At 38.1% G+C, this 27,215-nt stretch overlaps 1 protein-coding gene across 1 annotated transcript in view; it reads left to right on the top strand.

The window, feature by feature from the left end:
- col13a1 (collagen, type XIII, alpha 1) overlaps positions 1-26,772 on the top strand; it is a 39,841-nt gene extending 13,069 nt beyond the window's left edge. Inside the window, exons 10-35 of the mRNA XM_086092923.1 lie at positions 1,941-2,012; positions 5,456-5,539; positions 6,802-6,843; positions 6,948-6,965; positions 7,163-7,189; positions 7,301-7,345; positions 9,033-9,068; positions 9,157-9,201; positions 9,827-9,913; positions 10,008-10,034; positions 10,111-10,146; positions 10,246-10,302; positions 10,382-10,405; positions 10,537-10,590; positions 11,009-11,053; positions 12,761-12,802; positions 12,884-12,925; positions 13,091-13,117; positions 13,947-14,033; positions 15,304-15,339; positions 16,676-16,729; positions 16,801-16,854; positions 17,807-17,842; positions 23,011-23,097; positions 25,994-26,032; positions 26,128-26,772. Coding sequence (XP_085949049.1) covers positions 1,941-2,012; positions 5,456-5,539; positions 6,802-6,843; positions 6,948-6,965; positions 7,163-7,189; positions 7,301-7,345; positions 9,033-9,068; positions 9,157-9,201; positions 9,827-9,913; positions 10,008-10,034; positions 10,111-10,146; positions 10,246-10,302; positions 10,382-10,405; positions 10,537-10,590; positions 11,009-11,053; positions 12,761-12,802; positions 12,884-12,925; positions 13,091-13,117; positions 13,947-14,033; positions 15,304-15,339; positions 16,676-16,729; positions 16,801-16,854; positions 17,807-17,842; positions 23,011-23,097; positions 25,994-26,032; positions 26,128-26,130 — 1,206 coding nt within the window. The 3' untranslated portion in view covers positions 26,131-26,772. The remainder of the gene's footprint in view (positions 1-1,940; positions 2,013-5,455; positions 5,540-6,801; positions 6,844-6,947; positions 6,966-7,162; positions 7,190-7,300; positions 7,346-9,032; positions 9,069-9,156; positions 9,202-9,826; positions 9,914-10,007; positions 10,035-10,110; positions 10,147-10,245; positions 10,303-10,381; positions 10,406-10,536; positions 10,591-11,008; positions 11,054-12,760; positions 12,803-12,883; positions 12,926-13,090; positions 13,118-13,946; positions 14,034-15,303; positions 15,340-16,675; positions 16,730-16,800; positions 16,855-17,806; positions 17,843-23,010; positions 23,098-25,993; positions 26,033-26,127) is intronic.
- Positions 26,773-27,215: the final 443 nt, after the last annotated feature.

Here is a 27,215-nt window from a genome sequence, read left to right as displayed (position 1 = left end):
ATTCTAAGCTCTGTTTCCACCAAGCAGCACAGTTCAGTCCAGATCATCATGGTGTGTATGGCGTGTAGGCCAAAAGTCAACAAGGACCGCAAATCTTTTGTTTCTTCTCCTTCCATGTGAGCTTTAACAAGAAGAAGGCATGTTTGAAGACATGTCATTCGTTTGAGTTTTCCATTCTGGTTCCCAATGTCACAGGCACCAGGTAGCCCCCAAGGACCACAAAAGTAGCCCCCCTTTTCTAAAAATAGCTCACCAATGATGGGACATTGTGATTTTCTTGTTGTAGAAGTGCTCATTGAAAATGTAAAAACTGTTAGAGGTTATAGTTCAATTGAGCACATTTGTTATTTTACAAGTATGGTTCAAACTGGTAGCCCTTTGCATTAATCAGTACCCAAAAAGTCTCTCACTTTCAAAAAGGTTGGTGACACTTGCACTAACTCAACTCTTTAGTCACCTCATACTGAAGTCGTTTCCCACGTTAGGGTTAGGGTTAAAGAGCAACTCAACACCAAAATCATTTTTTGCTGATACACGGTTGTCTACTTACATGACCTAGTCATTGTTTTGACATTTTAGTGCATGTTTGTTGAAAGCTTGAATTTGGGGGGGAAAAAATGTCTGTGTGGCGCCATCTTCAGGTTAAACGCTGAGATAAACACAATGTGGCTGTTTTTCCCAAGTACCCCTGGATGCAGAGTGCAGTTCGATGCGTGCCACCAAGTCGGGTGGACTTAAACGTTTCACTCCAAAATGGTTTAAAAAAAAATATTTCCCAACAAAATTTGCAGATTTAATGATGCACCGTCTTATGACGTAAAGTTATTTTTTTAAACAAATTATGGAGCATCGAAAATTACAAACCATCAACCCTCAGTCAGTTGGGGCGGAGCTAACTAAACGGTTTAAGGACGATGCCGAAGTACTACATGTCCCCAGCAGCATCCCTGGAAGGTTGATTTGGTTTGTATTTGGGTTTCGGTCAGTTTTTAATTTTTGTTTTTCAATAAAGTGTTCAAATACTGTAATCGTGATGTTGTAGGGTTAGGGTTATAAGATGTTAGAAGATGGCACACAAAGTAGGGCAATAATTTAACAAGAAAGAAAGAAAAAGGCGCTTCGAGGTCGAAAATCCATGTGGGCGGAGTTAAACATTTCAGCACGCCTCGAACTGCACTCTGCATCCAGGGCTTACTCGTTTTTCCTCTCTTTGGACGAGCGCAGTCACTCACCGGCTCGGTCTCGAATACACGGCTCCTTAGCAAGTTGGAGTTGGAATTGTAGCGTTTGTGAACAGAGGTGACAAATCCAGGTCCAGAAAGTAAAAACCCTGCCACCGTTTGGCTTTAGCCCCTTGTGCTAGCTAGCTAGCTCCCAAGCAGGTAACCGAGCAACCGGAGAGCTAGCTAGGGAGCTTGCTAGCTAACACCTGGAGCTAAAGCCAAACTGGCAGGGATTTTATTTTCTGGACCTGGATTTGCCACCTCTGTTTGGGAACATCTTTATTTCACTTTTCAGGTTAGTAATTTATTAGCATTTAGCATAGCTTGCCGTAGTATAGAAATTAGTTTGGTTGAGGGGTAAGTTGCACTTTAAGTATGGGACCATCATTTTGGTACCCTTCACCAGTCGGGTTAAATGGACGACGAGGTGCACCTGATGCCTTGCAGCTCTTCATAATTGACATGCTAATGTGTATTTCTTAGTTGGAACAGGCTTGAAATGCTGTGGAGTCTGTTAACACTCTCGCAAAATTTGGCAAATTGTCTGCAGAAGGGGGTGATTAAATAGCATCACGCTCACTTTTCCAAACTTGGAAGGGTTTAACTTAATGTGTCATCGAAATAGACAGCTCAAGGCACACTCCCCTCTTTATCTTTTGGCTAATGGTTTGCTGTCAACATTGCTTGCACTGACTGAAGCGACCACTTTTCTGGCAGAGCCTATTTGTGCAGGATCTTCCTTTGAAAACCTTGGCAGCCTTGCGCTCCAGTCAACCGCTGATGTTGAAGGTTTGTGGGTGACCACAAACACCCCGTTGGATAACACGTTTGGGGGGGGGGAGGGAATTCACCAAGTCGTGCCGCAAAGAGAGGCAGTGCCCTGAAACCAAGGCACTCCTCAAGCATTTAACGCTCTCCACCAAAGGCAAAATAAAACGTTTCAATATTTCATCCATCTGCACTGCTTATCCTCATATAACCATTTTTAAATAAATCTCAGATGTGTCCAATAAGGATTAATATTGACTTAATTTCTCTTCATTGTACATAATCTGCCAATTTCAAAACAAAATTTGACTTTTAAGCTTTTTGAATCTAAATGGTGAGGTGGAAAGCGGAAAATAATGAGGGACAAGAAAGCTTGCCTACTTTTACCCCTTTAAACCTTCATGTAGTATATATTTCCATAGAAAATATTCTAATTATGATTGGATATTGAAATCTATTTGATTGTTGAGTGACTAAGATCAGACAGAAAACAAATACTTTGTTGTATTAGTCTTTTGGAAATATGTACTGTGGTATGTAAAATGTGGGCAAGTTGCACTAAACTCGATCTACTTTGGTATCAGGGGGACAAATTAAGTCATTAATGAGATTTTTATTTATTTATCTGCCATCTCCTAAACTTGTATTTGATGATGCTAATCATCTCAACAGAAGCGACGTATTGTACAGCCCTGTGCTGGACAGTCGGCCACAGTAAGTTTGGATATGCACTGTAACTGTACTGCCGTACTCTCTTTGTGGCAAGACTGGCGCACACCTGATCACTGCTTAACTGCAATCTAGGGGCCTGGCTACTACTACTACTACAAGGTGGCTTCCAAAAATAAGTCCTCAATAAGGAACGTGTGGTGATTTGTAAGCAACCAATCTCTGAGATAAATACGCCACCAAAATTGCATATACCGGTGTACCGGTACGTAAACATTGAGGACACTGTTTGTAAACTGTCCCTATAGCCATTCCAGGCCCAGAGTTTGCTGTGCCTTTCTACCTTTGACCTTGTTTTGTTTGCCTCCCTTTTATTCCTTGCTTTTCACTGCCATGTTATGTTGTATTTCTCTCTTTCCTTTATCCCACTATCCTCCTCCCTCCTTTCTACCTCTGGTTCGACCCTCTTTCCTTTCGGTGGCCTCATGGTGACCTTTGCCCTGTGACCTTTTTTTGCACCGTTGGCCACCTGTGCATTGTGACTTCCCCTCGGCAGATGTTGCCTATCACCGTGCGCAACATGCCCTCAATAAGCCCTCTAATCCTAAAACGCCTCAAGGTACAATTCACTCTTTTCCCCCTACTTGTCCCTTCCGCTCTGTTCTGTCCATGCAAGCCATCTTCGACCGACATCAAGCCCGCCCCCATTTTCGCTGTAAATTAACCAACTGCTGCAGTTGCTATTGCTAACGAATGTTGAAATGTTGTTGTTGTTGTTTTTTTTGCAGGCCAAAGGTCTTTTCTGTCCGTAGTATTCCTAAGAATAGAATTATAATGTAACCCAATCCATCCATTCATTTTCTCTAGCATTTGACCTTATTATGCTCAGAGCCCAGCTGACTTTGGGGAGAAGGATGAGAAGTTGACTCTTCAACCAATAACAGGCATTATTAATAGCATAGCATTTGATTGTCCGCCCAAAAAAAGTTCAGGAAAATCGTGAATGGCTAGTTGGTTAATTTTGGGATGGAATCAACTGAGGTGTGTACAAAGGACCCATTTCACCAAACATCACACTTGACCATCTACCAGAGACTCATGGATTTGAATGATCCTTCAAATTGTACTGAAAAGAAAACAATTTTGACGACATCAGATCAAATGGTCTGAAAGCCATGGATAACACTGTATAGAATCTGAAACAGGAAGGCGAGTAAGGAGGCCTTGTTGCACAACGGAAAATGTTTATTTTATTGCTGTCAAAAAGTACTATACAATCATGACAGGACAGCTTCAAACAAAGACAATAAAAATAAACACGTAAAACAAAGAGGGGCTCAAGAGCTATGATATGTGCCTGTACAATAAATAAGCAAATACATCAATTTAAAACAAAGGCACATCGCCACACACTCATTCTGGATCCTCCACTAAAAGCTGTACATGGTTACCTAGGAACTCTGGCACAGGCTGACTTTGGTTCATGGTCCACAAGATGTCACAACACAGTTTGCAGCTGCAGCACCGACTGTAACTCACATAATCTGTCTTTAAATACAAATTAATTCATGCCTTACTTTCACAATATTGTTTCGTCATGATAGTCATCAAATTTGGCTGAATGGGTTATTTCATTGGATTTTGGCAGTTGTAATCTGCATTAATGTTTATACAACCCCTAAAGGAAGGAGCAACGACATAAATCATAACAGGCCACACTGTTATAATAGTCAAGGAAGACTGAGAAAAAAATGTTTGTATGATATTTACAATATAATCTGCCATTCCTCTCAAAAAGGAACATAGCAATTACTTAAGTTGAAGCCATTAATTTGCTTTAGAAAGTCAGACCAGGTGGCTCTTCAACAGGCTCAGACTAATTGCTCATTCATAAAAAAAGAAAGAAAAGACAAAGAAAACTGAGAATTGCATATTTTGCATGCACAGCACAAGACAACATTTCAACTCAATGTGCTTCATATGGTTATAAAACAACATTTAAAGGCACAATTTAAAGGTAAATACAACATTTCAAGTCAAAAGAATGTAAGACATTTATAGGCAAAGTAAATAAATAAAAAGTAGTTTACTAAAATTACAAAAATATATTTGGGGGGGGGGGTCAACGTAGTTCTTACCTTATCAAGTCGAAAGACTTTGCTACTCACTGATTAATAGCTTTCTCTGGTTACAAATCCAGCAGCCTTCCTATGCAATTTGCTCAAATGTGCTGCTATTCAAAAAATGTACAGTAGTTTTTTTTGTTAGATTTTTTTACCTGGAAGGGTCAAAATAAGTTTCACCCTCGAGAACAACACCCTACATAACATAAATTGTTCCTCTAATTTGCACATGCACAGACTGAAAAAGTCTCAGGGATTCAAATTGGAGCTGTATCTCAATTGTAACCGTGAGACCGCTGTTGCGGCCAACTAACTTTTTTGACAATTTAGAAGTGCTTGCAATTGTTCCACCGTACACGACACGACTACTAGACTTGAAGTTGGTCCACATAAAATGGAACTGAAACGGGCTTAGAACGCACAGTTGCCTGCCAAGTCAGAGTAGTAAAGGCTTACCAAAAGACAATGAGCACCAAAATTTGAATATTTTAAAAGGGTCAAGAATCGACCTTCAGTCTGTCTTTTTAACTGCTTGCTATGCACCCCAGCTAACCTTCCAATGTGCCACCCCTTGGTGCAGGATTTGTGTTGAAGTGTGAGGTTGTTGTGCTGGCATGGCCAATGTGACAAGACCCCTACTACCATGACAGGTTGTAACTCAAGGTCTCTCAGCAGGGCGAGCCAGGAGCGCAGGGACCACCAGGGCCCCCTGGTCTTCCAGGGAACCCAGGGTTCAACGGAGCCAGTGGCTCACCGGTAAGTACAAAATACAAACCTAAGATAATGAAAAATCTAAATATTAAATTGTCTTGCATTGGGATTAGGGTTATTTGTGTTTGCAGTTTTGTGTCAGATTTGATTACCCTGAATGAACGACAAGATACGTTTTAATTGCAGACTTCCATCTTCAATTTGAGGGGTCTATATGCCTCCTAGTTTTTTAAAGGCACCAGCTAGTTGCATGCTATGCTAGCATTGAATACAATGTAAAAACAAATTTTTTAAATATTTTTTTAATATAACAGAATTTTACTTTTTATTTTACAGTTTTTTTCCTGTATTTTAAAAATATAATTTAATTTACAAAAATAAACTATGATTTTACATGTAAAATGTAAAATAACATGAAATCACTCTACACAATATTTCTGTTCTTTTACAAAAAAAAAATCATTAGAAATACATATATTGGTTAAAATATGTATCGTAATTTCACAAATATTTGTCTGTTATTTAATGGAATAAAATGTAAAAAACTTTAAAACCCTTTTAAAAAATGGGGGGGGGGCATTTATATTTACTGAGACATTAACAGTAAAAAGGAAAAAAAACTCAGTCATGAACATAGCGATTTTCAGCGAATTCCAACGTCTGTTTTATTTACCAGAAATCTTTTTTTTTTATTTTTTTTTATTTACCAGAAATCTTACGTTGGCTATATAAAGACTCTGTCGCGTTGCCTTTGGATGCTGACGCTACTAGCGTCATTTTGAATCCAACCTTGGGGTCTCTTCGGAAAGTAAAATCTCCTAACCTTATGCCACCTTTCCTTCACCGTTGTTGGATTATATGTCATCGTGTCAAAAAGGTGTTTCCTTTCAAACTTAGGAAAGGAGAGCACACGTTCACACGCATTTGACTCCACTGTTCCTCAATTCATCTGCTACACTGATATAGTTTAATTTAGTGTATCAATTATTTGGTACCATGCACCAAAAATGTTTCCCAGCCCACATGGGCTTATAACACACAAAAATGAACACCAAACTAAGAGTATTTTCTTGGGATACAGCCGAGCACCAAATAAAACGGCTTATACTTGAACAAGTATGCAAGTTTTTCTTCATCTGACAATGCAAACAAATATACAGATACATCAGATGATTTTCAAAATAATTGCCCCAAATCATGATACAGAGGACAATAAAAGAAAAAAAAAATCAGTTTGTTTTCAATATCATGTGCATATGCTTCTATGGTGCTATCCTGATGTATATCAAATATGAATTTGTCTTCAGGGTAAGCCAGGTGAACCAGGAAAACCTGGAAAAGACCCAAGAGTGAGTAGTATGATGCAATCTCCCATTTTCCACAAGTTCTTCTTTCCCAAGTGAAAGTATGTTCATGTGACATTAACAATGAAACGTTTGCATTTATTTTACAGCTCTTACCAGGACTGAAGGTAAAAAAATATATATATATAAAAGTAAAATTAAAAAACACATTTAGAGTGCATTAAAAAGGTTTAGTTCTGATCATTTGCTCTCATTTGTTGATTATTATATAAGATATAAGTCACTCTGGAAGTACACAGCCACTTGTCCGTATATCTTTTATTACTGTGAAAAATGAAACGCTTCAAATGAATTCTGCTTCTAGGGTGAGTCAGGTTTACCAGGACAGAAGGTGAGCTTATTCATTTTCTTTTCCTTTTTAAATCGCTCTCTACATACATTTCTTTTTGATATGATAAAGACAAATGAGTAGTTCATATACTATATGTGCGTTTCTCCACAGGGTGATCGAGGGGATGTTGGTCAAACGGGTCCCGAAGGCCCAAAGGTACGTAGACCTTATTCTTGACACTCGAGAAACTACTGACTTCTTTTTAGCACTCATAGTCTCCAAAAGAGCAGCGTATTGTGAGCGTAGCGCTTGGGATGGAACATAAGATATTATTAAATCTACAAGAAAAGAAGGCACTAAGCCATGTAACATTTTATACGTAACAAAACCTTAAAATGACATCTCAGGTGAACCAGGAGGAGCCAGTGCAAGTTGGACAATATAGTGGTAATATGATCAAACGTTTTAAGTCCTAGTTAATCGCATCATATAATAACTGCAGTCTTTTAATAGAGGGGTTCCGCCTTTGTGCTAAAAATAGTAACATATCCCACAATCCCATGCGGTCGTCCATTTTGAGAGAATGCTTTTACGGAGAATCCACTTTCCCTTTCACACGTAATCTATTCCACATTAAAATAGCACTGAAATCAGGACGATGGAAAAGTAGCCTGAGTCACTACAGTAGACAAGAAGGCTTTTATTCGCTTCAAGGGAAAAAAATGCTGTAATTGGGGGTGATGGTCCGTACCAGATCGACAAGTCTGAGTGGATGATGATATAATCCCAGCTGTTTCATATGCGGATGTTGTCTGATTTTAGAAATACACTAAGTAGGAATAGACCACAGTGGCACCTCTCGCTACAGAGTCCCAGGAGTCAGTGAGGCACATGTCCAGCCTGACCTTGGCATACTTGAGCTCTTCAACCGGGCTGGAAGTTGGCAGTGACAGAGCTCCATTGTTGTAGAGTCCACATTTGGGAGCCACTTTCTCACGAAAGGGTTCACGAGCTTTTCCAATTAATTGGCATGGTTAAGCGAGACTTCCTACATGGTCAATGGCCACAGAAGTCCGGATGGTTACCCAAAGTGTGCAGTGCTGTTGAGCTGCTTGACGCCATCACCCATGCCCTCCTGGAACCGGAGCCCCCCCCCCCCCCCTAAAATAGTAAAAGTGAATGTGAATCATTGTTGGTCAATTCTCTTCATAGTCACAGATACATTTGCCTCAGAGGTCTGCATGGTTTTCCTATTAACAGTTATTAACTCATTTACTCCCAGACATTTTCACTGAAGCAACCCCCTTCGCTCCCAGCTGTTTTACTGGATTTTGACAGATTTTGCAAGGCCCACCAAATATTGTGTTCTATTGCTATAAAAACATGGAACCTACCAAAAGAAAAAGATTAGAGTCTCTTCTTTCATCAGGAAAGAACAAGTATATTTCTGTTTGTTTCCATGTGGCAGCAATTAGCATTAGAATATAGCTAAGTTTCATCATTATTCACAAATTTGTTTAAAACACTGGGGAAAATAGCTTTTTGCAACATGGCCCTGGTTGATCTCTTATACTCTGCTGCCACCTGCTGGCCGTTTTTGTAATAACTACCATTGCTTCAAGCGTTGTCTTCAGGTCAGAGGCTGCATAAAAGCCTTCTGTATGCATACAAAAACATTTTAAAAAACATGTACATTTTGGGGACACTTAAAACAAAATAGAACGTATTTATATGTTTTTTTTGGGAGCAAATGAGTTAAAGTGCATTCTTTATTCTCAATATGACTTTCTCGATTTTGATCTTTGTGTTGTATGACCTTTCTGCCATTTGAACGACCTTCTTTTTCCTTCCTTCCTTTTTTGTCTTTGTAATGCTTGACCTTTATGGCATCTCTGCTGTAAAGGGAGCACCTGGCTTCCCAGGCACCCCTGGGTTAAAGGTAATGTGGCTATTGAGCTGATTTAAGTCAGAATTATGCACTTATTATCAGCTGTGTAGGTCATAGCTATTTGTCTTTCACTGCGAAGGGCCAGAGTGGCAGCCCTGGCATCCCTGGCAAGAGGGGCTACAGGGTAGGCTTGGCATGGAATAAGTAATTATATGATTGTGTTGCAGCCACTTGTGTGCTCTAATTGCATGTTTGTGTCATATTCATCATATTCATAGTGTCTATTGCTGTCTAAAATTTCACATTTTAAGGGAGAACTATTAAAGCCTACACAATTTATAACAGTTCACGGTCGAACACAGTGCATAAATACAACAAACTGAACAATATGATATAGTTACATACTGTACATACATATAATGTGCTAATGACAGTAACACCGTTAGCTAAGGCTACACTGTGCTAACACTACAGCTCTGCTTACCTTTTGGCTTTGACATGCTCATGCTCCCGTCTGATGTCATTAGTCTTTAAAACTAAACAGAAAAAACAACAGCTGCGAGACTATGCATACCAACAATAGTAGCATTGTTGACAAATGTCTCTTATCTATTTGCACCTAAACCAACTATTTACATATAGTTCATGATCAGAATCCTCTCAGAATTTAACGCTAGAACAGATCAACACAATCACTGGGACATTCCATACCATGCTTTTTTTTTACATCCAGCCAATCTTAATATCACAATGAAAGAATACAATATGTTGATTAAAGTGATGTTCATCCTGACTTTTATTTTGCACAGGGAGACAAGGGAGAGGCTATTATTTCTGCACTTGGAATTAAAGGAGAACCCGGCTCACCAGGAGTGTCAGGCTTAACAGGACCTAAGGTCTGAACATTCGAGAATGTCACTTCCGGTATATAATCAATCTTACTGAGTAATTGGTCATGGAAATTCATAAAAAATGATGCATCTCTTACAGGGTGGCAAGGGCGATGAAGGAAACCAGGTATGATCATAAAACTTTGTGAACGGGCTCGAAAAGATCTTCTGAGCAAAGTGTTGTAACTCTATTTACCTCCTAGGGAGAGGCAGGCCCTGAAGGCCCAGCTGGACCAAGAGTGAGTCATGACTTCCGGAGACTTCCAGCATTTTGCTGTTATCTATTAATGATCATTATGCCAAATATGGAATATGCGTATCTTTCTCTCATGTTATAGGGCCCTCCAGGTCCAACTGGTGAACCAGGAAAAGCTGAAATCCACAATAATGAAAATGTATGGTACTCTTATTACATATCATTTGTAAATTTAAAAAAAATGGGGGGGTAAATTAATTGTAATATCTCCCTTGCAGGATATCCGCAACATACATCTAATGGTAAGATTATTATTTGTATTTTATTTTTTTCCGAGGGGATGTGGTGGATGGTTAATAAATCATCAATCAATTCAAATGCATGAACAGTCCCATATCAGATGTGTAAACGGCTTCTTCTGTCCAACTTCTAGGGCCCGCCTGGATTACCTGGACCTCCAGGGCCTCCTGGGTTCAGTGGGACAAAAGTAAGACATGTTTTTAAGTAGCATGGGTTCACATCAGTGTCCCATCAAAACTTTGGAGTCATCTTCTCCATATGCATTCATATCATCTTTATGGGTATTCCATTCTTCTTACAGTCCTTTTAAAGTGTTTTTAAAGTATTGGTATTTAGACTGTGAGTTTGGGGGATTTTCACCTTTGCATATCACCACAATTAAATTCATGTCTGAAATTTTCCAAATATATTTTTGCCATAGAGGATTTGTCAACATTTTACTGCATATTAGTGTGTGTTGCTTTACATTCAAATTTTAATATGAGCGTTGTAAAATATGGTTGCAACATGTGTTAGTCCTGTGATTGGCTGGTGATCTGCACCTTCAGTCATCATGCCTCAGCTATTTGATATATTTTATATAGTTGTCATCTTTGTATCATTAGGGGGAAGTTGGCCTCCCAGGTTCCCCTGGTCTTGACGGAGAGAAGGTAAGACATTGATATTAATATTTCTGTAATGAGATGTGACTGGTTGTAGTACCCCCAAAGCAGACAGAGCATAGAAAGAGTGACTCAAAGTCTTTATTTAAAAAAAAAAAAAAATGTTTAAACAAAATGTGCTGCTGCTGACTAGGAAGTATATTATGTACACACAAGTTACAAGATTTATATATATATATATATATATATATATATATATATATATATATATATATATATATATATATATATATATATATATATATATATATATATATAGTAAACCTGAAGTGCTAATAGCAAGTAAAGAGTTAAGTGATCAACTAACGTTGATTAAAAGAGAAAGAAGTTCAGCAAGATAAAATACCAGGAAAAGACCACAAGTACCGGTTTCTTTTTTTAACAATAGATGTGTTGAATGTATATGGCATGCATGTTTATTGTATTTGAAGTCCGTTACATTTCTGATTGAGATTTGATGTAAAAGAGATCAAACAATGAATTGCCTGATCTCAACTTCAGGGGCCCAGAGGGAAACCTGGAGAGCCGGGTCCTCTGGGCCCAGTCGGTCCAAAAGGTCCCAGAGGAGAGAGAGGGTGGTGTAATGGGTTTTCCCAGGACCCAAGGGAGACATGGGTCCAGCTGGGTCCTCAGTGAGCGACAGTATTAAGCACAAACCAAACCCAGTCACACAACGACCGATTGGTTACGTGACCAAAGTCTTGGACTCACATCTGTCGTCAGAGGAGACTTTCATTTTTCAAGTTACCCATTCATTATCAAATTAGAGGCTCACTAGCTTGGAATAAACCACGGGCTATCTTACATTTTTTAGGCATCTTTATGATGGCATGAAATTGAATTATTCTCTACTTGGGCTTTTTTTTAACCACCTCAATAGAGAGATTGTTATATAGCTTTCAATGCATAACTTTGTTTGTGGGTGGCATTGCGTCCATGAAAATCATAACGCTGCCCAGCTAAAACAACAACAAAAACGTTTGAACAATTTGTTTAAAGGGTAACTCAACAGGAAGTCAGACTCTTGTTCCACCGCTGACTAAGATTTGAAATCGGCGCTTAAAGTGTGTGTTGCCTGGATGATCGTTGGGTTGTGAATGGGAAGAGGGTTGGGTGTGATCTGTGATTGACAGCAGCTACTCGCTAAGAAAGAGTTTAAGGAGGCGTGTATGAGAATAAGCCGGTGGGTTTATCTGTTTATCTCAGTGTTTAACCTTAAGATGGCACCAAACACACGTTTTTTTTGCCCCAAATTCAAGCTTTCAACAAACATGTACTAAAATAATAACCAGGACATGTAGACACCAGTATAAACAGTTTATCAGCACACACAAAAAAAGTTGATTTAGTGTTGAGTTACCTTTTACTTCCATCAACTCAATTAACTTAAACATCCTTTTCTTTCAATCAGTACAGATGAAGTGAGCAAATGTATATCTTATACACATTGAACAACTCAAAATTATTATTGGTCTGACATGTCATTGATTTTTGTACTGAAACACTTTGTGGGTTTTTGGATGGATGGATGGATGGATGGATGGATAGATTATATTCAGCTGCGTGACTTCTCTCATCTACAAACGACACTATAGATTTATGACCTTGTTAAATGCCAGCAGTGGGGAACAAGCTGGTTTGTCACCGAATAATTTACACTTGTTAAACTCTAATTTGAAGTTCTTGTTTTCTCAGGGCACAAAAGGCGAGTCTGGGGAAGGAGGAAGGTCAGAGATGGTAAGTTTTATATCTCCATAATATTTTATATTTAATTCATCATAACAATTAACTTTCTTTCTTTCTTTCTTTCTTTCTAAGCTGTATGGTCCCCCAGGGCCATCAGGACCAGTTGGCCCACCAGTAAGACAAATATTCCAATAAACCAAACTATAATAATGAAAAAAAAAAGATGTCATATACCAACAGTAACAAACTCCACTATTGCTCATGCACTTGAATATGTCCATTATCATACTCCAATAATTTCACAATGATATTTTATATGATTTTTTTTTTCTTCTTCAGGGATCGCAAGGACCTTCCGGGCCAAAGGTGGAGTAACTATTATTTTCAATGAAATATGTTATCATAAAAATATATTGCATAAAATAGTGCAGCCATTTTCTCTAGCACTCAGTGCCCGGCCTTGAAGCGCTGAGTGGTGTAGAAAATGGCCGACTTCAGCTAGCTAAATATCTATCCTAAACATCTCAGCGAGAGTCGGAGTAAACTCTTGTCTGGTCGCAAGTCAATTGACCTTTTGCAAACCAGACCACGCCCAAACGACTAAGGTCCATCAAGCTCGTATGTGCTTCATTGAAATCCTTAAATTTAATCACAAAACCTTTATCAGCTTCAATAAAACCATACCAAACAAAGTTCCAACAAGCTGTGGACCTCCAAGCAAAATAGTGAAATGATGTGTGCCCGTAGATTGTGTAAATCAGACGCAAGGAATCGAGACCTGTATGGGTTTAGTTGAAGTCTGCTTTTCTGCATATTTTAATATTATGAATATATCCTTCCACTACATATTGTAGACCCTTTTGCCTCGATTTGGAAGATATTGCGCCAAAAACCCTCACCAACATGCTCTGGTGAGCATTTATATTCATTTATATTCTAAGTGTCCATAAGGATGTCGGACCCAAAAGCGTCCACTGAGGGGGCGGGGCTTTTGTGAAAGATCAATAACAGAACATATGTAGACCAACACTTTTTTTTTTATTAGCAACATTTTTTAAGAAGATAAAGCAACTTTTCGCTGTCAGGGGTTGCCGCAGCAAGTCACTTATTACTTTATTTTAAATTGTTTTTAAAAGTGTCTTTATCGTTATTGATCAAATTAAATAAAAATGTGATTGTTGTACATGTCTCGCAGGGAGAGCCAGGCATAGGCCTAAGGGGAGAAAAGGGAACAACGGGTCAGAAAGGTGACAAGGGAGACAGAGGCCATCTTGGACTGCCTGTAAGTACTCACAGAGTTTTGACACTTTTTTGAGTAGATTGGTCAATAAATTACTTTAATAACCTAACTTTTAACCATGAATAATCACTACATTTATGAATATTATACAGTTTAGATTCAATTAACTCATTTGCTCCCAAAAATTTATAAATACGTTCTATTTTAAATGATTGTGTCCCAAAGACGTATTTATACGTTTTTAATGTGTGTGTTTTTATGCTAGAGCACACAGAATTACAGCCTCTCAACTGCAAAGAACGGTTGAAGCAATGGTAGTTATTACACAAACGGCCAGCAGGTGGCAGCAGAGTAAAAGAGATCAACCAGCGGCCATGTTGAAAAAAGATCATTACTCACATTTCTAAATAAATTTGTTAATAATGATGAAATTTTGCTATATTCTAATGCTAATTTCTGCAAAACGGAAACAGATATAAATATACCTTTTTTTCCTGATGAAAGAAGAGTCTCTAATCTTACTCTTGGCAGGCTCCATGTTTTTATAGCAATAGAACACAATATTCTGTGGGCCTTGCAAAATCAGTCCAAATCTAGCAAAACCGCCGGGAGTGAAGGGGATTGGTTTTGCGAAAATGGCTGGGAGTGAATGAGTTAATATAATGTTGCATGAAAAGGTCAAGGTTACTACTCGATAGTACTAAAATGAGAATGTGTTAGTCCTGCGTTGTTATTAGCCATCATTTACAATGTGATTTAATTCCTTTTTGGTCTGTTTTGCATTGGTATGCTATAATCAAATGGTACTTTGGGCTTTCTACGATTTATTGTTCTTGGAAATTAAATCTCTTACAGTATTTCCAAAAACTTTCAACAGCATGATTTCGATAATAAAAAAAAAAAATTATTTTATTTACAGAGTTTAATTTGCCTAAATTACTCAACACCATTTAATTTGTGACTCCAATGTTTCCACATATGTGGATTATGTAGAAGTAATTACGAGAATGATTTGGGTCATGTGTACACTGAGAAACGAAAAAACATTGCACTAGAATTCAGTTTAATTGTGAACTGGTCCAAAAAAAATTGTGATATAGTCACTCACTTATAAGCACTATCACCACGCTTATTTCCAAACTTCCATTACACTTTTTTTTTTTGTCACCATCTGAATGTGTTGTTGAAGTCACTTGAGTCACAGCTTCACTCACCCCCACCACCTTCCCAATCTGATTCCCCACCCCACCTTCTTCCCTCCCTCCATATTCCCCACCACCTGTGCTCTCTAACTGTATACAACGCTATCCAGGGGGCTCATGGGTTAGACGGCAGACCCGGTCCAGTGGTGAGTGGTGCAAAAGTCACGTTCCGGCCCCATTCTCTCCTTCCTCCACCTTGTCTTCCTCCTCCACCCCTTGCTAGCAAGCTTGATGTCTGCCATGTCTGCTTGTCTTGTCTGCTTGCTTTTCTGCTTCTTGTGCTTGTATCGTCTCAGCTTAAGCTGCAGAAACTTTAGTGAGGAAAGGACTGTTCAGTGTTGGGTTGCGAGGACTGCACTGGTGTTATTTACATTTCTGCTGCAACACGATGGCAACTATAAATAAATAATTAAACAAACAAACATAGATAAAGAAAGAAAGTAGTGATGTTAAGTGTATATCCTCAGGAGGTTTGCCTTTTAGAGGATCTGCTGGTAGAACTGGTAGTGTCTTTTGGTATTTGAAATGTTGCCCAGCCCGGTGTTGCTTTAAAATGAATATTTTAATCATATAAACTACAGGGGAAAAAAATTAATTCTCCATAAGAATCATGATTCTCATTTAGTACGATTCAGAATCGATTTTAAATGTCCCAAAATTATAAATGTGTGCCTTTATTGGGAGCGCTGTTCATGTTGTACCCGATTTGGCCACTTAGGGGCAGTGTGGTTCTGCACGTTCTGATACACTTAAGTTGTAGCCACATTAGAGAGTAGAAGGAAAAAGTCATGATCAAGTTATTCCAATAAAAGTTGTTTTTTTGCAGTGTAGGAAGAGCATATCGCGGTGAGTTATGTTAAGATGCTTCTCTGTATAGATTCCTGAAGCGTTTTGTATGAATAGCCGTTTTTTTTTCGGTGATAAAAGTGACACGACTAGCGCGCTAATTAGCATTAGCGAGTCAGACTGGAGTAGATCAAACAAATCATTTTGAATCAAATATCGTTCTGAATCGAAAATCGAAAACCTGCAATCCTGACTCAACAGTCTTTTGCCCAATGATTTTAAGGCAGCATAATTGCAAAGATGGCATTTCTGAGAAGATGAGCATGTGCCGATGCCCATGCTGCATGTTGAGAATGTATTTTTATTTATTTATTTGTACACCTTCCATACAATACAACTGCATACGGAATGTTTCAAGGTTTTTCCTCTTGAATTCTGACTGCTCTTCAGATACAACTGCAGCTGTTGACATGTGAATCTTTTTCCTTACTTTTTAACTGTCTGGGCAGTAGTTCAACGAGCTTGGTGTAATAATTACATATCTATTATGAAGGAATATTACTCTTATCTATTTATCTATTTAAATACAATTGGTAGATTATATTTAATGAAAGCTTGTTGATGTGCTGGCCGGAGATTTGTATTTGAGTGTTGATATCGGGTGCCCTATACTTACTGTCTGTTTCTGTTTTGAAGGGTCTGATAGGACCAGCAGGAGTAGCAGGGCCAGCAGGACCAAAGGGGGAGAGAGTGAGTTTCCACTATGACTTGAGATTTCCATTCAAGAGAAGAGCAGACTAGATAATATTATGTCATTGCAGGGTGAGAATGGAGACACAGGACTATCAGGACCAACTGGCCCGCAGGGCATTCCTGTAAGTAAATTTTAACTGCAGAAAACACACTTTAGCTCATCTAAAATAACTGCTGCGAACCTTCTCCACGATGGACTGTATGCGAAGAACAAAATGTCGAAATGTAGACTTAACTTTGAAATGATGAAACGTGTACAAAATACATGAAAGCAAGTGTCTGTTCAATTCTAAAGGCAAAATTCATAGTACTGTAGAATTTATTCACTGCACGCGATCAATATGTTTATTACTTATAGTGTTGCTGATTATAGCTGACAGCTATAACCTCAAAGTCGCCATCTAAAAAAGTGTTCCATTACTCAAATGCCAATCAAATCAAGTATGTTTGTTAATATGCTATCAATGCATAAAATCTCCCAAACGCATATTGGTATGTTTGGAGAAAACCCGACACTGCTCATCACAAAAAGGCCACCATACTTGCAGTGAAGCATGGGTGGTGGTTGCATCATGCTTTGGGGCTATTTTTCTTTTGTTGAAACCAAGTCGAGACAAGGTGGAAGGAATTGTGTGAACAGTTCAAATAGCAGTCAGCGGCTAACGGCTTCTGCTAGAAAGTAAAAACAATGGCAGGAAAGTACTACTAGAACAGCTAGAATTTATTTGGGGTTACCTTTAAATTGTGGCAGGTGTGTGCGGACTCCCATTTAACATTGGTTTGAATGTGATTGGTTAATTCTGAACACTGCCACATGCCAACTCAACTGACATGAGGGTCTTTTTAGTCATTTGAATAAGCTAATGTAATGTTAAGCTAATATTCTCTCTGCTTTGTGAATGCCATCAGCTGTTCTGAATGTGCTATATAAATAAAGTTGTCTTGCATTGCCAATTTTTCTCAGACACACCGAAATTGTGATTGCTTTTTTATGCCAAAAAGAAAATGTACTTGTACAAAAAAAAAAATTCTGCATCTGTTTAATTATATGTTTTTGCTTGTTTCTCTTTTCAGGGCTTTGTAGGACCACAAGGACTCAAAGGAAATCGGGTAAGAAATACGTGTATTTCAGATTATGAAGCTATTGGAGCCATTTCTTAGAAGTATACTCACATAGAACAAAAATAGTGTCATTCCACAGAAAACTGCGCCTTTGGAAGTAATGTTTCATCACAGCCGGTGGCTACTTGTGGTAGTTTAGTAAAAATATATTTTTTTGTCAACAACTATATTTTAGTGGCATATTATAGAGCATTAGAGATTTAAGGCACTTCAGTTTACTATTAACTCATTCACTGCCATTGACGGCTATAGACGTCAAAAATTCATTTGAACAATTTCGAATTAAGTTCACTTATTTTTCCCACTTTCCACAAGAGTATGAAAACCTAGAATTTTTTTATTTTACATTTAGAACAGATATACAATTTGTGATTAATCGTGAGTGACTATTGAAGTCATGCGATTAATTACAATTAAAAATGTCTGTCCCTAATTTTTAATCTTTTCTTTTCTTTTTTTTTAATTATGGGCATCAGGCGATTACAATTTTTAATTGTAATCAATCACATGACTTCACCAGTTAACTCACGATTAATCACAAATGTTATATCTGTTCTAAATATACAATAATTTATTTTCTAGGTTTTCATACTCTTGTTAAAAAAGTGGGATAAAATGTGAAACTAATGGAAATAGTTCAAATGAATTTTTGACGTCTAGCCGTCAATGGCAGTGAATGAGTTAAATATGGTCGTCATAGATTATATATTTTTCAAATTTCCTTGAAACTGGGTATGATGGGATTTAATATTTCACGCTATAACTGCATTTTATGCTCCCAATTAAATTTGCATATACTATTAATTTTGCTGCCACTGAGCTGAGTTGGGATTGCTTCAAAGGCTCGCAAGCGGATGTGAATTCAAGAGCTGATTATCCAAAATATAGACACCCTATTTTGTATTATAGGTGAAAGAAAAAACTGATTAGTCACATAATTTGCTTTGATTCTGTGTGATTATGAATAATGTATGTCGACACAAGATGAACAGAAGATGTATTTAATCATATCAAATACATCAAAGGCTGACATATAATGATTCTGGAGAGTGCCTATCCTGTTGTGGTGATCAGAATAAATTAGTTTTCTATTCCATTTTTGATAGACTTTCTGTCTTGTTGATGGACACAGTGCAGGGAGAAAAGTATTCACCCTCTTCTTGATTTCAGGTTTCGTTTTTCTTCTTTTTTGGGGGGAATATTTTTCACACTTGGCTCATCAACCCAGTTTTAATATCTCACAAAGACAAAGAAAATTCAACTTCTTTCACCAGATTTTTCTTATTCTAGGGGAAAAAACTGTTAGGCCATACGTTGAAAGGTAAATTCCCCTCCTTGTTGAATCGTGAGCTAACTGACTAAACCCAATTTTTAGAAAGCTGGTCTTATTATCATCAGATTTGTTAAATAAATTAAAAGGGGAAAACAACTAAAATAGTACAGACAAGTGAAGTAGGCCACAAGATCTAAAAATGAAACACATTATGCCGCAATCCGAAAGAAATTCAAGTACGAATTAGAAACAAAATGACTGAAATCCATCAGTCTGGAAAAAAGTTGCAAAGTCATTTGCAAGGCTTTGGCACTCCTGTGAATTATGGTGGAAGCCATTATCCATAAATGGAGATAACTGGAAATAGTGGTAAACTTAAACAGGTGTGGTCGGCCAACCAAAATTACTCCAACGCTCAATTCACACTGAATGCGGAACGGATGCGGAACGGCATCTGTATGGACGGCGCACGGAACAGAAAGCATTTGAGTCTGCGTGTCAATTCACACCGGCTGCAGTGCGATGCGGATGCGGATGCAGAGATGCGGAAGGTTTCCGCAAGTTTTCTATTTTTTCCGGATTCCAGGTGCAGATTTTCATGAAGCTGAAGAAATTACACCAGTTTTTACATTTCATAATTAGCGGTTTGGAAAATTGATGGATTTGTTCTTTGTGAGATGTTAAATTTGCTTTGATGAGCTGAACATTTAAGTGTAATAAATGAAAAAATAAGAATCAGGAAGGGGGCAAACACTTTATTTCTTGATGAAGATTTATTGATGCAATTTTGTTTATTTTTAAGTCCGGTGAGCTGACTTAAATTTGAAATTCCTCATTCCTTTTCAAAATGCGAGACACGGTGGGCTTGCTGAAATTGAGAGAGTCCGCATTAAAGCACTGAACAATGTTGGATGCTGACTTCTTTTTATTTTCATCATTGATGCTGTTCTAAATGATTTTAAGGCCCGAGTTTTAGACAACTAGATTAGCTAAAAGAAAATCGACTGTAATTTACTGACTTTGAAAAGTGAGGCAGACATGTTTTATTGAACTGTAATTTGAATCTACAATGAGAATGAAGCTTCTGGTTTTTTTTCATCATTTTGTCCACCATGTGTAAGCTGACGATGATACCCTGCCTCTAAAATAATGTTCCTGTTCCTTCCTATTAACATGTTCCTTGTTTAATATTTCCACTCCCATCAATCAAGTCTTCACATTCCATAGTCTTTTTCAACACACTCAACTGACTTCCGTGGAATGATACCACTCAAACGAGCATTATTGATTCCACATGGTGAATGACAAACACATTGTAAGAAAGAAAGGACACAATTCCAAATTTAGCAAAAAAGTGACTATCAAGTTGAAAGTGTTGAAGATAAAGCTATGGGATAGTGGAGGTATTTTTTACTATCTTCCTTTGTATCCACAGGTCTTCCTATCCCTTTTTCCTCCCCTCCACCTTGCCCCCATGGCTCTTTTTGTTGCAAGGGTTGCCCTCTCTCCCTCTCACAAACCTTGGCCTCCTGCTCCTCCTGCTCCTCCTGCTCCTGCATTCTAATTCAAGTCCTGGGTTAATACTCTCCTCCTCTTACACTTCCTTTTTGCCTATTCCTTCTTAACAGTACATTTACCATGCAAGTGCTCGTCAATCAATCAATCCCTGACTGTTGTCCCTTCACCCCTAAATGGCAAGCAATGCGCTCCCATCATTGCATGCTTCTAAAGTTCAATGTTTATGACATTTTGACATTTTTCTGTAACATAGTGAACTGCTCAGCTTCAAACAGAATCTTAAAGCGGTTGCCTGTGATCCATTTCATGTTGTGTCCATTGCGGTGCTACAATGAGACATTTCCTACTCTATTAATCTGGAGATAGACCAGACCGTTTAAATCGATGAAAGTTAATGTTTCAACACACTAATGCATTTTGGACAAATGCATGCTTTCATGTTAATGGGAACAGTTTTAGGATTGAATGGGTTTAATGTGGAAGTGCCGTACTATCCTGGCCCACACAAAGCTCTGACCTCAAGTTGAGCTATTTACAACTTCAACTCCAATTTCATTCTCAATTGATTTCTCAGTTTTTGTACCGACATTAATGTGATTGTAGTTCACATACAGTTCTTGAATTTCAACAGAGTTCCTATGCTACGGAAACAACATAAATCAGCCCTAGTCTACCATTAATGTGTACTAACGCCGTAGTTAAGTCAAAATTACAGTTAATAGGACAAGCGGTTAAGAAAATGGATGGATGGATTTGTGTGTAAATGACCTAGATCTACAAAATAATCAAATGGAAAAACAGGATGTAGAACAATACTCTTCCACCAACTGTGCAAACCTCAAAACCCTTGACCTTGGTGAGCAGGTGTTCTGTTTATACAAGCATTTACAAAGGATATAAAGTCTGCACTCTCTTGTTCAAATGCCTTTTTTTTTTTTTTGCGAAAAGAGACTAATATCATTTAATTAAAAATGTTTTTTCCACTATTAAGATACCTATTCCAATGTTTTAGAGAGATTATGTAATAGGGGTGAGCCGGATATTCGTACAACACGAGTATCCGGTACGGATAATTGATTTTTCCCGGATACGAATAGAACACGGTTAGATTTCCTTAACTCTTTTACTGCCACACGTTATCCAAAAAACAACCCAGACAGTGCCAGTCGATTTCGAGCATTTTAACTCATCTTTTCAAGGCAAACAGAATATTGTGTGTTATCACGTCCACGTAAACAAGGTGCATACCAAATGAAATGTTTCTACCTTATTCCGTTCTTTAGTAATCGCCATTTGAAAATAGGCATTTTGAGTGACATTGAACGAAAATTGAAAAGATAAGGAGAAAATAAGCTTTTTGTGAAAAGATAAATTTTCTGCGCCATAGTGACTTTGACACTAATATTTTTTATTTAGTGCCGCTCTGTGAATTAGTTTTAATGTGACAAAGGCTTTGATCATAATATTCATGTTATTTCATTGTAAAGCCCATATTGACCATATTTCCAAGAGACCATTGAAAAGAGATACAATGCTGCCATCTGCTGGCCATTATTAGTGGGTGTTTTGGGTTTTTACAACCCCAATGACAAGGCAGCGCTTCACAGACGTTACAGTGCCCATTGAGGAGAAAAAAAACATAGTAACGTCAATTAACGTTTTTGGCGGCATTCATTTGGATTTTACTATACGTCATTTAACGTTTTTGGCGGTAAAAGAGTTTATATCCGTGCTGAAGGAAAGCCGGCCCCTCCCTAATCTCCACGGCGCGCGGCACACAGGCAGAGAGAGAGAGAGAGAGCGAGAGAGATGATCTGTCCGTGCGGCGTCGCCTCCTGGCGCGCGGACACGAATTAATGATCTCTTGGTCCTTAATTTTCTGCAGCTGCTCTTGACAAGGCAGAGCTTGGTTCGTGTTGCGTCAGTCCCTCACACTGACTGCCTAAGTTCGTTTTTATTTAGCTGGTAAAAGCACTACATACGCACAGCTGAACACACTACGAATTAAAAGAGATTCGATTAATTTTCCCTGACTGCTGTCCATAAAAATATAAATGTACAACATATAGCAGGTAAATCAAAAATGCATAACTGGCATTTGCTCACCAAAGCGCTGGCTTTGACATCCCATCCCTAACTCCCCCACTACATCTACACTAAGTTAATCATTTCTGTTATTTTCTTAAAATAGCAAACAACACACTAAAACCTTTAGTTTTTAAAAACCTTTAGTTTTTAAAAAAAAATTAAAACTAAGGTATTTCTCATGTTAAATAAATAACACATGGGTTCATGAAGCAGAATCCAAAAGTTACACAAAGGAGGACTAAAGTTTGTAATTTGTTTAATACACTGTTGTTCGCAGGGAGAGAGGGGCAAGAAAGGCAACAGGGGGGCCAAAGGGGATAAGGGAGACCAAGGAGCACCTGGATTAGATGCCCCATGTCCGTTGGTATGTCAGTAACCTGTGTACGACTAAGAGCCAAAAATAAGGGGTCGCTGCTGACAAACTCTTCTTTTTGGCTCTGGTATTCAATGATTCTAATCAACCTCAGGCCTCTTTTCTCTCTCTAGGTACAAGACTGACGGGAACAAATCATTGATATGCGTATCATTGTTTTATGAGTTTTAAAACTCAACGCATCTTTGGTCTTCAAATCTCAATCCAATTGATTGCACGCACACTGCCATAACTGCATATGACTACGATCCAAAACAAAACGTTATGTGCTTAACTCATTCACTCCCAGACATTTTCTCTGAAGCAACCCCCTTCACTCCCGGCTGTTTTATAGGATTTTGACAGATTTTGCAAGGCCCACAGAATATTGTGTTCTATTACTATAAAAATATGGAACCTACCAAAAGAAAGGATAGAGTCTCTTCTTACATCAGGAAAAAAAAAGTATATTTGTATCTGTTTCCGTTTTGCAGCAATTAGCATTTCATCATTATTCACAAACCTGTTGAAAACACTGGCAAAAAGAGCTTGTTGCAACACAGCCCTAGATGATCTCTTATACTCTGATACCACCTGCTGACCGTTTTTTGTAATAACTACCATTGCTTTAAGCGACTTCTTCAGGTCAGAGGCAAACATAAAATGGGACCATGGCAATATTTAAAATAGAAAGTGTTTATACATTTTTTGGGAGCAAATGAGTTAACAATTGTCACATTAACATAATCCCAAATCAAGTTATCCTGTTCTCAACATTGATGCTCTCATATCAATGCATTTTGTTCCTGTCAGTCCGGGGGTTGCCTGCATGTTGAGGTAAACCTGCGTCCAGTTGCCCAACGGACAGACGGGTGAACCCTCGCGCCGCCAAAACGGCGGAGGACAAAACGCTTAGCGACTGTGCCTTAGGCTACGAAGCTGGTTTTTAAATGGATGATTTCACAAACAGGGTTTCCGAGGCTTTAAAGGAGAGAAAGGTGAACCGGGCTTGCCAGGCCTGGATGGGCTGGATGCCCCTTGTCCTGTGGTATGGTGCTCTCTCTTTCCTCCCCAGCATGTATTTACCAACTATTCACATCAGAATTTCAAACAGCATCATAAACTAAAAAAAGCTTAAGCTTGATTACGTTTTGCATGGGAAATATTCATCACTGTCACTTATGTAATCATTAGTTGTAAGTATTTTTTATTCCACTGACCATCTTCATTTGAAGGAAGCACTCTCCACTAGTGAGCTTTTTTTTTATCTTTAACACAACTTCATAACTCGCTAATTGTGACTAACACTTGAAATAGCTAGCTTTCATTCTAGAAGTTAACCCAAGCATTCATAAACTTGGCTGTATAAGCTCACTCTGACCTTTTTATAACCATAATTAATCTGTGTTTTCTCTTTCATGTCTTGCATGGAGCACCAATTCTGCTAGGCAACATTACCACAGGTTGCGCGAAGATCAGTTCAAACTAGATGGAACGCTTGGAGAAATTCAAGCAGATGGTTTCCTTTTTATTTGATGCGTTTTTATGCATTGAATTGTTTTGACGGCCGAAGCCAGCTCGAATTGAATTTTACTGCTCGGCTCGCAAACTTAACATTGCAGAACCTCTGCAAATCAATGTTTTCACAGCCGTCGCCACTAAGTTTGTAAAAATGTATGTATTTTGTGGGTGAATGGCAATTGAAGCCACTGCTCTTGAGCTGCACTCGTCGTTCAGACTTCATGCCTTTTTTTTTTTTTTGGGTCCCTCATTTGCACAAACTTTTCATCAAATCAAAGAGATGCTAATCTCGTTTCTTCTTGAGCGTGTCGTGTGCCGTTGTTGCGTCGGCGGTATGAAGTGAATGGAGGAAGCGCGCGGTCTGTAATTGACGTGCATGTAGCAAAAGGACGGCGGCGGCGGCGGCAATGATTGATTATGTGGCCCAAAGATAATGTTATTATTAAATTGCTGTTGTAAAACATATTTTGCATATCAAGTAGTACGCATGGTAGCGCTTTTCCACCTTACGAGGCCGTCAAAGCGCTTTACGTTCGACGACTGATGACGCAGCATCAGGAGCCAACTGGGGGTTCGATATCTTGCTCAAGCATACTTCGACGTGGTCACAATGGCGTGGGATAGAACCCACAACCTCTGGTTTGGGAGACGACCACTCTACCACTGAACCATGCCACCCCTGTGAAGTGACGTACCCCTTACCCCGAAGAGACCAGCCCAGAATTTAAAAACATTTTCTAATAAATTGTCTTTAGAATGGAACATTTTATTCAATGTCAATTATATCCACATTGGCTCACGTCATTGTTTATCATACGATTCACAGTCATTGTTTCATGAAATAAAGTGCACGCATATCCAGAACTTTGCACATTCATAATGCTAGCAGTAAGTCTTTTTGTCATTGTGCTTTTTAGATCTGACTGTAATTGCAGTATGTACAACAGCGCCGGTTCTGATTTGCTGTTAGCTCGCAAATGCATGTGATAGAAGTACACTAATCAAACAACGACAAATAAAATGGCATTATTTTGTTAATTAAGCTCAAGAAAACTATTTATTTTTATTTATTTTTTTTATTTTATTTTTTTAACTTAGACTTGATCTGGATTCGTGTGCATTTTATTTCATACAACCCCGACTGCGGATGGTATGACAAACAATGACTTTACAGTTACCGAGGGGGTTGCAAGCATGTGTAGGTGCGCGTGAATTATTTATTTATTTATTTTTGCCAATTCAGCCCTCCTCCACTCAAAAGTTCAAACTGATTTTACAAGTGTTAACTGCTATTCCGTTGCAAAATGTTTACGTGCTGGATTGATTGCGTGACATTTGCATGTAGCTCAATTTCGTGAGGCGCTAATTTCGTGTTTTCTGTTTCCAGGGAGATGACGGCCTACCTGTACCAGGCTGTTGGAACAAAGTAAGTAAATGTTTGACACTAACTTTTTTTTGTTTTGAACTTCCCCAGTGACATTTGTTTGAACTAACATTTTGCCCTTTGATTTCTCCCTGCAGTGATAACTTTGGAATGGCTTGTGTAATTGTACATAGAATATTTATTTTTTTACTTTTTCCCTATCCTATTATAACCTATTATTATTAAAAATGGTCTTTAAAAAAAACAAATGGCAGGTGTTTTGTACAGTTTTTTTTTTTTTTTAACACATGGCAATGTAATGATTTTATATCTATGCATTTAGTTTTTATATATATTTGAAAAAGGAAGAATTAATTATTAGTAGTTACATATGCATGATATTTGTACATACTGTGATGTGGATAATGTTTTTAACTTATTGTAGCGTGTTTTATTAGACCATGCTACACTGAGTTGTGCGGCTGGAAAGATTCTTGTGGGCATTTGGAAAGTCTTAGATGAACTCTTCTCTTAAATATTAGACTTTTTTTTCTTTTTTGTTTGCATTTTTAAAATGTCCACACAGTGTTACAAAGGAGTGTAAACTCTGCACTCTTATTGAAAGATGAAAGATGAATTTCTGTCCTGAGTGCAATTGTACCTTAGGCAAGTCGAAGAGTGAATTTGGGTTGGATGTACTAATATACTAAAATCAAGATACATCTTTATTCTGTAGTTTAAAACACGCTAAAGGGACAGTGTGTAGTACTTTTAGATTTTTCAATGTTCATAAAAAAAAACAATCAATTAAAATATGTTCTATCACATCCACCTACAATTTTTTTTTGTATAATCATAAGTCTAGCAATCGCTAATTATATGACATGGGTCGCATCGCGCCTTACAGGCTGACATGTTTCGCCGCCATCTTTCTGCTACCGATACCGAAAAGGGAGAGAACTTTGCAAACGTAGCAATTGGTGATAGGCTTGCGAAATGTGGTCGCACGTGCTTCAAAATACAAGCGTTACGAACTGAAGTCGTTGCATTCTATTAGTTCACCACTCGATGGCATTAAATTCTACACACTGTCATTTTAATTAATATCATCTTTTAAAAATTTACAATATATAAAAATATTGATATATTGCACTACAATTAGCTTGATATTTTTGACATTTATATGTACCGTAATACTTTTATTTTGCAAATGTGTTGTGTGTAGATACATTTTCAACAAAACCAA

The sequence above is a fragment of the Leptonotus elevatus genome, chromosome 13, assembly GCF_054856555.1.
Source record: "Leptonotus elevatus isolate MCC_2025b chromosome 13, RoL_Lele_1.0, whole genome shotgun sequence".
Classification (NCBI taxonomy): Eukaryota; Metazoa; Chordata; class Actinopteri; order Syngnathiformes; family Syngnathidae; genus Leptonotus; species Leptonotus elevatus.
Note: the sequence above shows the minus strand (reverse complement) of the source record. Positions and strands in the feature narration are given on the sequence as shown.